General features: G+C 47.1%; 1 protein-coding gene across 5 annotated transcripts in view; it reads left to right on the forward strand.

Annotated features, from left to right (window-relative positions):
* The window catches only part of ZC3H7B (zinc finger CCCH-type containing 7B), a 47,376-nt gene that overhangs the window by 15,221 nt on the left and 18,681 nt on the right, over nucleotides 1-13,474 (forward strand). For 2 of the 5 annotated variants that reach the window (XM_082280180.1, XM_082280181.1), the window contains exons 8-16: nucleotides 422-464; nucleotides 4,449-4,708; nucleotides 6,171-6,519; nucleotides 7,498-7,607; nucleotides 8,464-8,626; nucleotides 8,711-8,872; nucleotides 9,725-9,930; nucleotides 11,375-11,475; nucleotides 12,156-12,337. In XM_082280180.1, the coding sequence (XP_082136306.1) occupies nucleotides 422-464; nucleotides 4,449-4,708; nucleotides 6,171-6,519; nucleotides 7,498-7,607; nucleotides 8,464-8,626; nucleotides 8,711-8,872; nucleotides 9,725-9,930; nucleotides 11,375-11,475; nucleotides 12,156-12,337 (1,576 nt within the window). The remainder of the gene's footprint in view (nucleotides 1-421; nucleotides 465-4,448; nucleotides 4,709-6,170; nucleotides 6,520-7,497; nucleotides 7,608-8,463; nucleotides 8,627-8,710; nucleotides 8,873-9,724; nucleotides 9,931-11,374; nucleotides 11,476-12,155; nucleotides 12,338-13,474) is intronic. The other 3 variants (XM_082280183.1, XM_082280182.1, XM_082280184.1) reach the window with 3 other exon arrangements.

A 13,474-nucleotide genomic window follows, 5' to 3' on the forward strand; every position in this document is an offset into this window, starting at 1 on the left:
TTTGCTGTAGAAGTTTGTGGTTGTTAGATTGCAAAATATGTGAACTAAGAAAAGGAACATTGTGTAAGATCAGGCTAATCAGATCTCCCATGCAGTGGGCTGACCAATGGGTGTGTCCTGGGGCTTGGGGCACAGTGTTGTCATCCACACGTAAAATACCCTGTTCTATGTATGGAGTTGCTCACATGGTTGGATATTGTGCAGACATGGTTTTCCTTTGCAGCAAAAGGGTTTGTCGGCTGTTGAAGGTAAACATGAATAGGTTCCTTGGATTAATGGCCTCCTAAAGTTCATTGGTTTTACTGTTCTAGCACAGGAAGAGGCCATAAAGGAAAATAAAGGGTCATATACATTTATGTCTACTTAAAGATTAATTTCTCACAATATTTTTCCTCTTCCTTTTCCTGCATCCTCTTTGCAGGCTACTTCCAATGGATTGGGCTCAATAGATGACATTGAAACAGGTAAAGATATCTCTCTGCTCAGACTTTTGTGGCTTCAGTATGGTATATGACCAGACTGGCAGGCTTGAGAGGTTCGTCACCTGCGTTTGTGTTTCTTCTGCACACTCCCAGCTTTGGTGACTAGGAGAAGGAAAAAGTAGTGCAAAGCAGGAGTGTTTTTCTTGCAAAAACAGCTTTTTGTCCAGGCCCAGTGAAAGACACGTTTGGGAATTAAAACGGTTTGTTGAGGTACACAGCTCTCTCCAGTTGTGCTTTCTTTAAGCTGTGCTTGGCAAAGCTTCTGAAACTCTGCTCCAAGCCAAAACAGTCCAGATAAAGTGAAGTTAAGGTTGTTTGTGCTCTAAGTGCATATGGTCTTCCAAGACGTTGAGGTGGAGAAATTGAAAACAAAAGGAGTTGTGAGGGACCCAGGGAGAGCTGAGTTCAAGGTTAGGCATCCAGGAGGAGAAACATTCTCATGCTGGGAAACAAGTGACCTTAACTCTGCCCCTGCAGAAAGGCTTGCTACCCTGTGTGCTGGAGTTCTGAAGTTCTGCCTCTGAGCACATCAGCCTTTATTCCTTTGTAAGGTAGCTCTGTGTGTCAAGCTAAGTGTGAGTACTTACCACCACAAGTAGCAATTGCTCTTTTTATAGAAAGAAACTAATTTCATTATTAGGGTGCTTTGGAAAACATGTTAGTTCTCTGTTGAATGCCAATTCAGTATCTGATTGCTACATGAGATCATGAATTCTGTGAATTAAAGAGAGTTTTTCACATTATCTTGCTGTGCTAAAATTAACTGGACTCCTACTACAGAGTAGTGAATGACTGCATCCAGTAAGATCTTTATCTAATCTGAATTTGGTGTAAGAGCAGCATGCCACCTTTGCTGCAGATTAGGCAGACAGAGCCTTTCCTGCTAGGAAGTCTTTGCAAAAGCACTGGAATTATGTGTTATCCCATTGCCTTGAGAGTGTTGTGCCTCCAAGACAGCTGTGGGTGCTGGGTAACCTGAGAGTTTCAGATACAAACTTTTTTTAGCAAGAATTTTTTTTGTTGTTGTCTTGTTTTAAGATGCAAATTCTTGAAGCCCTTTCCTTGCATGTTTTGCTTGAAGTCACCTAGTTAATCAACTCAGCCTAGTCCTGCAGAGAGATCATGGCTCAGATCTGGCTCAGTATGGCCATCGGCCAGCTAATGCACTAGGGAACCACTGCTGTTTTGGAGAGTGGAGCTAGAAACAATGCTTTTAAAAGCTCTGTACTTGCCCCTTGGGGACAGGCAGGTGTATGGCCAGAGAAGCTACCAGCTGGAGGGGCTTGGTATGGGAGACTTGGTTCATGGGAGTGTATGGATAAGACCCTCATTGAGCTTAGAATAATACATGGGGCTGAGAGGGGCAGAAATCAGCAGGTGTGGGTGTGTCTGTGAGCTACTCAACAAAGAAAGCTCTTTTATTCTTTTAAGATGGAGCAAACTTTAGGGGAATGCAGAGGATGCATGAGCATTCTGTAAGGAGAGTATGTGAGATGTGGGTATCACAGCTGGTCAGTGAGGTCAGCGGATGGGGTGTCCTGAGGAAAGCAGGAATGGGAAAGGAGAAATTGGAAAAAAGATTGGACAGAGTAGACTGGGAGGAAGTAGCTGAAGGAATGACAGGATTTGGGTGGTCAGGGAGAGGGGAGTGGACATCTTCCCTCTTCTACTTGCAAGTAGTGGAACCTGTTGATCCCTGCTCTTCTCCTTGCCCTTCACATGCACTGAGCTGTGGGGGGTCCTATGTTATTGTCTGCCTTTTGGTCATGCATTCAGCTTTTATGGATTTGGGGCCTCTTAGGGTGTGTGAGGGCCTCTTTTCTTTGCTTCCCAGTCTGAGTGGAAAATGCAGGGCCTCATTCATTCTTCAGAGAAGGTCTGAACTGCTGGATCCTTTGGGGCCCTGTCATTGTGCACCCTTTTGCTCCCTGCCTGCACGTGTCCCCATCCCTTCCGGCATGTTCTGAACTTCTTGTTGGTCTCTGTAGGGATCTTGACAGTACTCCAGATTTAAACATCTTAAAAATGGGAAGGCACAAGCCATCCCTTTGTACTGCAGGGAATCTGGCCAAGCTTCCAGCCATGAGGGAAGCTGGATGGCTGGCTCCCTGGAGGCTGGGGGTTCTGCACCAAAGGGAGATGAGACGAGAGAAGTCATTGGAAAGGGGGAATGGGGTTGGAGCTGAGCCTGCTTTGTGGGGCAGCTGCAAAACTAAGGACATGCATGGCCTTCCTGAGTTGCCTCCTATGGGAAATGTATGCAGCTGCAGCACTGAAATCCTGTGTTGGATCCCATAAGGTACAACATGTGCTTTTCTTCAATGGCATGCTTGAGGATGTGGAGAGGGACCTGTGTCTGTTCCTTGCCACTTCCCCTGCTTTCCCTGTCTTTTGTCATGGCTCAGCCTCCAGTGCCTTGCACAATGAACTTTGCTGTGGTCCATCCATGTGGACCGCTCACAACAAATACTGGAGGAAAGGTTGCAGGGGTTGGTGCCCTGCTCCTGGTGGGGTTAGAGATAGAGGGGCATGCCTGTGTGTGTCATCTCTGCTGTTGTTCTGTTCAGGACTTGGGGGTTTGCTGGAATTGCTAATTTGCTGAGCTCTCTAAGAAGGCACCAGCACATTCCTGGGCCAGTGAACAAGGAGACAGTAACTGGGCTCACTCACCCGGTCCCTGATGCAAAGGGATGGCCGAGTTCTCGTGGGGGTGCATGAACAGACCCGGTACAGAGAGAATGCAGCATTTCTTGCTGGATCAAGTTTTGTGTCTATGAAGCTTGTCTAGTTTCTTTCCCAGTCTTATCAGTCTTTCTAATAAAAGCTGTTGTCTCTCCTTCCAAACTTTGCCTTGCTTTTATAGCCTTAGTCTGTTGCAGCTCCAGCGCAGCCAGTGGGAGGAGTGGGTGGAGAAGGTAGCATCTTTGTCTTATTTCTTTTCTTTTATTCCAGGACATCTGCACAGGGGCAGAATTAAGGTAGTTTGGGTGTTTGGCTTGAGAATTGCAAATGTAACGCTGCATTTTCCAAATTTCTAACATTTGAAATTTTTTTTAACCTTTACTTTTCTTGAGAATAAAATGCTCTTCTGTGAAGAATATGTGCTTGCAACCTTAACTTCACTTAACAGAGGTTTATATTGCATGATGGGAACATCTTACTACTTCAGTTATTTACTGGAGATGGGAAGAAACCTTAGAGAAAACCACCACCTCTTTACTGCCTCAACCCTGCCTCACATGAGTTCCCAAGGGCATATTTGCTGATTTGCAGATGTTGAGGGGGAAAATGGGTAGCAACCTCCCACTTGTGGACATCAGAAAAGACCTCAAGAGCAGGGAATTTACTTGGGTAAGGACAGCTGAGTGAGTCTGATGGGGATTTTTGGGACACATTGTTAGCACAACCTGATCTGAACACTCAGTCTCTGACTCTCCTCCCAATAGGGCCTTGTGTTTTTTCTCTTCTTCCATTTAGGATGCCTGGGTTTTTAGAGAGGGTGTGCAAGTAAGCAAGCTTTCAGCTGGGCTATCAAAGCTCCAAGGGGTAGAGAGGGCAGTGATCTCTGCCAAATGCATTAGTAATGAATATTAAAGAAAACACCAGGGGGTGGGTTATAGAGAAATTGGATCATGTGCCCCTGGCCTTTAGTCCTGGCCAGTTTGGAATTTGGTAACTTCTTGGCCACAGGTTTCGTGTTGTTCCTGGCTGCTGTATGTGCTTGCCAAATCCTGACAGTCAGACTGGGCACTGGCCCTTAGAATGTATTTCAGCCATTGGTGAGCCATTGGAGAGTGGGAACAAAAATGAAAGAGCAAGTGCTCTTCAGACTAGAGCCTCTCCTTGCAGAAAATTGGCGTACTTGTTTTCTGTGATTTATACAGCATTGGTTTTGCCATGTTGTGCTCTATTTGCCTCCTGCAAGAGACTCTCCTGGTGACTGGCTCTGTTCTTCTTTCATCACAGACTGCTCTATGGACCTGCAGTGCCTCCCAGCTCCTGTGGCCACCTCCATCCCTGTGAACGAGGGGCTGGCCCCTTTGCCCTCTGACTCAGATGCAAAGGGCTTGCCCACCTCGCTTCCTGCTGCCAGCTTGCTCCCATCTCCAGACTGTGTACCCTTGCCAGTGCCTGAGAACGTGGAGGACTTCACAGATGGGGACATCATTGGGGAAGAACTAGACTCCCTCCTGGATTCCCTTGCTGAAGGGTCACCATACCCTCTAGTAAGAGTGGGCACTGCATGGGTCCCCTGCTTCTTTGTTCCAAATAGGTCCTTGGAGGTCCTTGGAGCATGAGGACCTTGGAGCATGCTGCCTCTCTTTCTGTAATTCTTTTCTCCTATCTCTTCCTCTGGCAAAACTCATTCATTCTTTCCTTTATTTCTGCTACTGTGAGTGTGTGGAGTCCTCCTCCAAGCCTGCTCTGCTGTGTGCAACTTCAGGGAGCTGTCTCCCAAAAGATACCCAAAGTACCCCTCCCCTGACATCTCCCTCAACCTGGCCTCTCATGTCCGTGAAGTTGAAGCAAGTCTGAGAGTAGAAATGAGTGTGGTGAAGCAGGAATGATGGATGTATTTTATACAGTGGGCATGCTCTAATCTTGTATTTTGTGCAGATTGCACTCAGCTCTTTGAACAGGTCTGGGAGCTACATAGACAGTCTGTATTCATACTTATGTTGGATTTTAGTTGCCAGTGTTGCTTATGTGAGCCACGTTGGGTCTGGAGGCAATATACTGATTTTTGTGTTGGAAAAGCCCTGATGAGAGGTGCCATGAGTCATGATCATTATCCTGACCTTGGCACTCTGTGAACTCAGCTGCATTGTTTCTCAACCTGAGCTGGTTTAAGTGCCCAGCACAGGGCACTGCCTTGCAGACTGATGAACTCAGGTATCCCAACACCACCTCAGGGATCCTGGTCCAGACTGTTTGCAGTACAGAGAAATTGGAAGGTCTGTGGCAAGTCTGCAGGTGGATTGAGCTGCCAGGTGTCCTTTTGCTCCAGCTAGTACAGTCCTTCACTGAGAGCCTGTTGCTCTCTGTTGTCATGGTTTAACCCCAGTCAGCAACTAAGTACCAGACAGCTGCTCACTCACTTTCTTCCTGCCCCTTCCCCAGTGAGGAGGATAATTGAAAAAAACCCAAGCTTGGGGCTTAAGATAAGAACAGTTTAATAAGTGAAACAAAATAAAATACAATATTAACAACAACAAGAATAATAGAAAAGGAGAGAGAGGGAGGAATAAAACCCAAGAGAAACAAGTGATGCACATTACAGTTACTCAGCACTTACTGACCAATGCCCAGCCTTTCCTGAGCAGCAGTCAGTGACCCTGACCAACTCCCCCCAGTTTATATTCTGGGCATGATCTATGGTATGAAATATTCCTTTGGCTTGTTCAGATCAGCTGTCCTGGCCATGCTCTCCCCCATCTTCTTGTGCACCTGCTCACTGGCAGAGCATGGGAAACTGGAAAGTCCTTGACTTAGAATAAGCACGACTTAGCAATAACCAAAATATCAGTGTGTTATCAGCATTATTCCCATGCTGAATCCAAAACACAGCGCTGTACCAGCTACTAAGAAGACAATTAACTCTGTGCCAGTCAAACCCAGGACATCTGTTTTCAGTCTTCGCTCCCCAATACTAATTTGCTATTTATCCTCCTTCCTGCTCCCCTGAAGTCTCTGGTCCAGGGCACCATTCCTACCAACCTGCCAACAGAGATGCCCCAGCTGATTCCTGTGTTTCCGGGGGGAACTCCGCTGCTGCCTCCAGTTGTGACAGCCAGCATCCCTGTCTCCACTCCTCTGCCACCTGCCTCCTTTGGCCTGGTGATGGATCCCACCAAGCAGCTCTCCTCCTCCTCTGTCCTGGATGCCTTCGAGGCTCCACCAGGAGGAAGTGGCAGCTCCACTTTAGATTCGCTGGATTCCCTGGATCTGCTTCCATACACAGATACACGGCTTGATGCCCTGGACTCCTTTGGGACAAGCAGGGGGTCGCTGGATACCTTGGATTCCTTTGCCATTGGTAGGTGCGGGGTGATGAGGTTTTGTGTTGCCTTAGCTGGGAATGCATGCCAAAATTATTTCCTTCAATGCTGAGGACATCTGTCTTGTAGCTTTCTCTGCTGGTGTGGCAGAACAGGAATATAAATGTAGAAGAGGGCAGGGAATTGTCTTGGACAGAGTAGCTGATTATGTTTAACTCAAGAGTAATGAGGAAGGCTGTAGGCGTGTAATCCCAGATAACCAGTACGTGCATGGAGTGAAATCTAAAGAGGAGGAAGGAACACAAAGGTGTATAATGATGAGTGGTGAGATTTAAACTTGACTTGGTGTCCAGAACACCTCCCTTGGCACAATTTGCTGTACTATAGCATGATTCCTCCACCCCCCTCCTCAATGACTCTTTGACATTTTGCACAAAGTGAGCAGAATGGTGATGGCTGTTTTAGATGATACAGGACCTTGTTGTGCTGGGCAGAATGGTAGAGGCCAAGGTAGGTCTTTCCCATCTCTGGATTCAGGGCAATGGGTGTCGTTTTGAATAGGGCTCTGCACTCTCATGTCACAAGGAGAAAAGCTGTGAAGGATGGTGGGCAAAGACTAAGTCCCCTCCTGTTCAGGAGGGAAGTGGACTGCTTCTTGGTAACTTGTTCCCAGTATTGCAGTATATTGGCAGCAAAAGTAGTTTGAAAACAGCAGAGATTGGCCAGTTAGCACTTGAACACTCGCATTCACCTCAGTTTTGGGTTGCCACTTTAGGAATGCCAGTGCTCACCAGCATAGAGTTGGGTTCAGTAGGATTTCTGGGACAAGATGGCCTTTCCTGGGGTTTTTCCAAGTCTAAACAGATGCTTTGGGAAGAAAGTATTAAAACATTATGAAATAAATAAAGCAAATTCATTTATTAAGCTTTTGTTTGTCCATTTATGAGTAGAACTGCCTCTGAGAGTGAAATTATTGTTTTTGTTTTGTGGGCCTCTTTTCCCCTTCTTTTGCCTAGAAGAAACTAGCTCTCAGGAACTGCGACACCCACCTGGCAGCCAAAAACCAGCCCCAGTGGTGAGTGAGCTACTGCCCCGTGCTGACGTCCCAGGGGGCTCTGGAGCCAAGGTAGTAGTGGTGGTAGTAGTGGTCACTTGGGTGATGTAGGTAATTTGGGCACCTCTCCTTACCCTGCCCTGGTGAGTGTTGCCTCCCATGTTGTGGCAAGGCAGGTAAAGATTCCCCCAGAGTCAGTAGGAAGACATTTGTTCCATCTCTGTTTTTATCCATAACTGCATATTGCCAAGGTAAACATGGTGTGACCAAGGTTTTAGGGTCAGCAGGGGATCATGGAGGCCGGTGTCCCACTGTATCTGGCAGCCACATAATGCTCAAGGATGTGGCAGAGCAAGTCAACTTTGACTTACGGCTGCTAAAGTTCTTTGCTGCTCTCTGCCCCTGTCAGGAGCCTTCTCCAGATGTTCTGCCTCTGTCCTATGTCTCCAGTCTTGGAGAAAAAGGGGAGGATTAGCAAGCTTGGAACGGAACTTATTCTTGAGTTCCTATCACCTGCTGGCCCTATTAACATCAATGTGAATGTCCCTGAAGATTGACTGATAAGCAGTTTGGGTTTTTTCTTAGGTTGGGATAAGGTTGATTTAAAAGTCTTTCATTGCAGAGTAGGTTACAGTGGAATGAATGGGAAGGAGTGAGGGGGGCATTTTGTTCTGTGGCTCATGATAGAAAACTGGGGTCTCTTACCAGCAGGAAAGAGGCCTGTATTTGAACTGAACATAGCACAGTGTTCATTCTCTTTGTAAAAGTTGCACGCTTCTCTTCTGGAAATGTCATTTCGGATGTGAACATTTTGATGAGAGAGGAAATGAAAAGGTTTTGAGAGACTGGAGCAGGGCAGGGGGTTAGAGAGGTTTCTTGCCCATATGGTTGCAGAGCTGAACAGAGAGGTATGTGTGTTTTCACTCAGGTTAGCCTTGGTGGGGTGAGTCACCCAGCTGTCCCCAAGGCCACCGAGCACCTGCTGTCCCAGCCAGAACCAGTAATGCCCAACACAGCCCTGCTGGTGAAGAACCCCCTGGCATCTACTCATGTTTTCAAACAAGCCTGTCATATCTGCTACCCCAAAACAGGTGATACATTTGCTTTGCCACCAGAGCACTGGCACAGACTAGGAATTGGCTTTCCCCAGGCTGATGGGTTATTCTTTCTGGCAGGGCCCAAGGCTGGTGATTACACCTATCGGGAAGGCTTGGAGCACAAGTGCAAGCGGGACATCCTGCTGGGCAGGCTGAAGAACTCAGAAGACAAGACCTGGAAGAGGATCCGTCCTCGCCCAACCAAAACCAACTTTGTAGGATCCTATTATCTGTGCAAAGGTGATCTGTGGCGGTTGGTCACCGGGAAGGGGCTGTGTCAGGGGAGACTGGAGGCAAATTCTGTTGGATATTGCCTGCTGGCTGTAGGGTCTCCTGTCCCATCAGTAGCCTATGGACTGGATGGCTCAGTACAGTGAAGGGCAATGAGCTGCTATGTTGTGAAGAGCAGGCAGCTTCTAAAGTGGTGGAGCAGAAGAGTTCCAAAGGCTCAGTGAGGTGCTGCACACAGTCGAGCGCTCAGAGCTGCTCTGCTGACATGGGCTTTACTGAGAACCTGTCCCCTGTGTGTGTGCTCACATTAGTCCCACTCAACCCAGCTGCCCCATGGCAGGGCTGTGGTTCTGCCTAGGGAAAAGCATTCTCTGCCTGCTCCTTTGCTCCAGCCCATCCCACCGTGCATGCAGACAGTGTGACCAGACTGGATCCCTGAGGCAGTGTCATTACAGAGTACCTAATAAGGTACTGGGGAGATTGCAAGAGCCAAGCTAAAATGGCTCCTTACTGCTGGGCCTATGGGAGAACTTAATCTGTATTGGCTTTAAAAGGGTTAATTAAGTCATGATCCGTCCCTGGCCAGGCACTGAATTAAAGCTCGCCTCTGTTTTGAGATGGTTTCCACCATAGCAGCATTACTGGAGACTCTCACCATTCAGTAGTTTTCATTAACTTTCCCGAATGTCTTGATATAGGTGAACTTGGGAGGAGATGTCTTTTCCTTTTTCTTTTAGCTCTGTGTTTTCTTGTTCTCAGTTCCTTGTGAGGCACGGGCAGTGGGAGGAGATGAGAGAGAGTTTAGTTTCTGACTGGGCTGCCCTGCCTGTGTGGTGGTGTGTGCTGTTTGTTGCTTTGTAGATATGCTTAACAAGCAGGACTGTAAGTACGGGGATAACTGCACCTTCGCGTACCACCAGGAAGAGATCGACGTGTGGACGGAGGAGAGGAAGGGGACCCTCAACCGTGACCTCCTCTTTGACCCGCTAGGTGGGATCAAGCAGAGCAGCCTCACAATTGCCAAGCTCCTCAAAGAACATCAGGGCATCTTCACCTTCCTCTGTGAGGTACAGAACTGGTGGGAGGGGGCAGGCATCCATCATCACTTCAGTATGTATCTGGACCACTGATATGTTGATAGTTGCCACCACGAAAATATGGTGGGATGACTCGTACAACTGGAGTGCTGCAATGATGGCTGTAAACTCTTCAGGAGGGACAGGTGAGGAAGGAGAGGCAGCAGGGGAGCCCTGTGTGTTAGGGAGTGTTTTGACTCTCTAGAGTTTAAGGATGACGACGATAGGGTTGAGTGGTTACGGGTAGGAACTGGGGGAAAGGCCAACAAGGTGGGAGTCTGTTACAGACCACCCAACCAGGGTGAAGAGGCAGACAAATTATTCTATAGGCAGATGGGAGAAGTCTCATAGTTGTTGGCCCTTTTTCTTGTGGGGGACTTCAACTTACCAGGTGTCTGCTGGAAGTACAACACAGCAGAGAGGAAACAGTCCAGGAGGCTCCTGGAGTGTGTGGAAGATAACTCCTGACACAGCTGCTGAGGGAGACAACTAGGGAAGGCGTCCTCTGGGCCTGTGGTTTGTGAACAGAGAAGGACTGGTGCGTGATACGATGGTTGGAAGCCGTCTTGGGCACAGCAATCATGCAATGATAGAATTTTCAGTTCTTGGAGAAATAAGGAGAGGGGTCAGCAGAGCTACCACCTTGCCACTTCACCTTCTGAAGGGCAGACTTTAGGCTATTTAGGAGCCTGGTTGACAAGAGTACTGGAGGGAAAAGGAGTCCAGGAAGGTTGGACATTCTTCAAGAAGGAAATCTTAAAGGTGCGGAGTAGGCCACCACCTGTCCCAGCCAGTGCCCTGCTCCCAGAAGGACAGTGAGCACTGTATGCAGCTGTGTAGGAGAAAGGAGTTTTCCTCCTTAGCCCTGCAGCTGAACCAGGTGCTTACAGCCTCATGGGATCACCTGTCTCTTCCTCCATCTTGAGGTGTTGCTTTGAATTGTAATTTAGCCTTGGTTACTTTAGAAATCTGAATTCCATAATGCAAAAAATGCCCACTTGATGTCTGTCCAGAGCTCCTGAGTTGGTCAGTTGAGAATTGTCTCATATCATCTTAATGCTCTGCAGCACAGAGTTTCCCATGTTGGCAGCACATGTAAAAGGATGTGTTCTTTGCTGTGAAGTGGCTGTTCTTTTGTTTCTCCCTTGTTCTTGTTCTGTTGTCTAACAGGGAAAGAATATGCGGCTCTGACCAAAATTTTTCCAACCACAACGGAAAATTCTGTTGAGAATAAGCCAAAAAGTGTTGTCTGGAAGCTTTCCCAGAGATTGACTTGCTTTATTTTAAAGCCCTACCACAAAGTTTTCACCACACTTCTTTCTAACTTTGAACATTAGAATAGGCTGGCTCGGGTTCTTCTTCCTCTTCCAAGTGAAGTCGCTCTGGTTCACTGCTCTCTAAGATTTTCCCAGTATGCTAATTCTTCTCTTCTCAGATTTGCTTTGACAGCAAACCCCGGATTATCAGCAAAGGGACCAAGGACACACCATCTGTCTGCTCCAACCTTTCTGCAAAACACAGTTTCCATGACAACAAGTGAGTGAACAGTTTTTTCTCCTGATGGGAACCATCTCTCACAAGTCCAGCCAGTTTAACTCCAGGGCTCTGGTCTCTTTCTTCCTTTCTTCCCTATGGGTTCCAAAGATAGGACAGCTCAAATCATGATATATAGCACTATGAGCTTCACCCTGCATGTTTGCTCCTGGTGCTGAGGGATTTCCGGCATCAGCAAAGCCGTTTGGAGTTAGTCTGTTGAGTTTTCTATTGACTTAATTTGCCTTTCAGTTTGGTCTTTACAAAAAGGTCAAAACAAAGATCCTCTAGCTCAAGATCCTGCCTCTGACTGTCTGGTAGTGAATGTTTAGGAAAACAAGTATAACAAACATGTCAACTACACAGTCATACCATTCCTTCGGTTCCTGGCAACCTGAGACGTAGGGACTTGCTGAACCGGAGGAGTTGGAATCTTTGCTGTGTATTTTGAAACATCTAAATCTCTGAACTTAAGCAGAGCATCACCCATGTGCTGAAGGTGAAAATAACTACCCAGGCTTGATAGGGTGGGAGGGCAGGGGTTTGCTTTTCCCAGAGGAAATCTGTCTCTCCTGGAATCAATTTGCTTGTGTCCTTTTCCTGCCTAGTCAAATGTCTAGATGTCATATGTAAGGAGGAGGTGGGGAGGGTTTGATCCACTGGTGCTTCTTGTTTTTCTGCAGGTGTCTGGTCCACATTGTGCGTTCCACCTCCCTGAAATATTCCAAGATCCGTCAGTTCCAGGAGCACTTCCAGTTCGACGTGTGCCGACATGAGGTGCGTTACGGCTGCCTGCGTGAGGACAGCTGCCACTTTGCTCACAGTTTCATTGAGCTCAAGGTCTGGCTGCTGCAGCAATATTCAGGTGAGTGTGACTTGGCTGGTGTTGTGTATACCTGAGTTTCTTCCAGTGTGTACCCAGGGCCAGTTGAGAGGGGAAGAAGGTGATTTGGGAGTACTGAGACGGTGTCACTCACTTGTGCATATTACTTACTCTGCCTCCTCAGGGACACAGAAGAGAGGACCAAGGTGTTCTGTGAGGTGATTTGGCCCTTGTCCATTTACAGGAACAGTGTTGTTATAATTTGCAGACCAGAAAGCCTTTCCCTTGGGACCAGCTGAATAAATTAAAATTATAATTAGGTAGAGCTGAATCCCAAGAGGTGTTTGGTGCTTAGATCTTGTGCAAATGGCAGTTGGACTCCTGAGTGAACATCTGCTGCAGTGAGAATGGCAGCATGTACAGGTGACAAAGCAGTTGGTTATATAAAGAAGGCTGTGCATCTCCAGTTTCTCAAAACCAATTCACCAACAGCAAGATAATTGGTGTTTCCCAAAAAGCCTTTGATGACATGCCTCAGGAGAGGGTTTTACAGAGATTGTACTCAGGGAAAGCATATAATGACACTGCCACATCTAGCACTTTGAGTCCTGTCTCTTTGTGTGACATATTGGAAGTTTTCTCTGGCTGCTCTCCTGTTGGCTGTGTAGATACTGGTCCACCCACAGTGCTACCTACATGCTTTTTCACCACAGGGTCTCATTTAGTGCTACACCCAGCCTGGTAATGGGAGTACTTCAGAGAGGAAACACATTATGGATGTTTCTCACCATTCTTTGATGTCATAATTGATGTTGAGTGCAGTCCTTGGCCCTGGCTTCAGCTCATGAGGGACAGTGATGAATAAGTAGCACACTGTGGCAAATGCCATCTTTAATCTTTCCATTTGCCCTCATTTACTCGTGGCCTCAGGAAATTAAAAAATTACAGCTCTGGAGTTTCTAAGATAGCACATTGCCTGTGAGTCGTGGGCCACCATTGCTGCCCATTGCATGCTTGTGATACTGCTCATTGTACTCCAGGCACTCTAATATTCAAGTACCTTGCTTTTTTCCCCATCCCATGGTTGGTTTATTTTTGTTGGTTTGGTTTGGTTTTGTTATTCAAAAAGTTTCTTTGCTTCCTTCTTCCTTCTCTCTCTGTTTCTTCCTCTTCATCCTG

This window comes from Coloeus monedula, assembly GCF_965178545.1.
Source record: "Coloeus monedula genome assembly, chromosome: 4".
Classification (NCBI taxonomy): domain Eukaryota; kingdom Metazoa; phylum Chordata; class Aves; order Passeriformes; family Corvidae; genus Coloeus; species Coloeus monedula.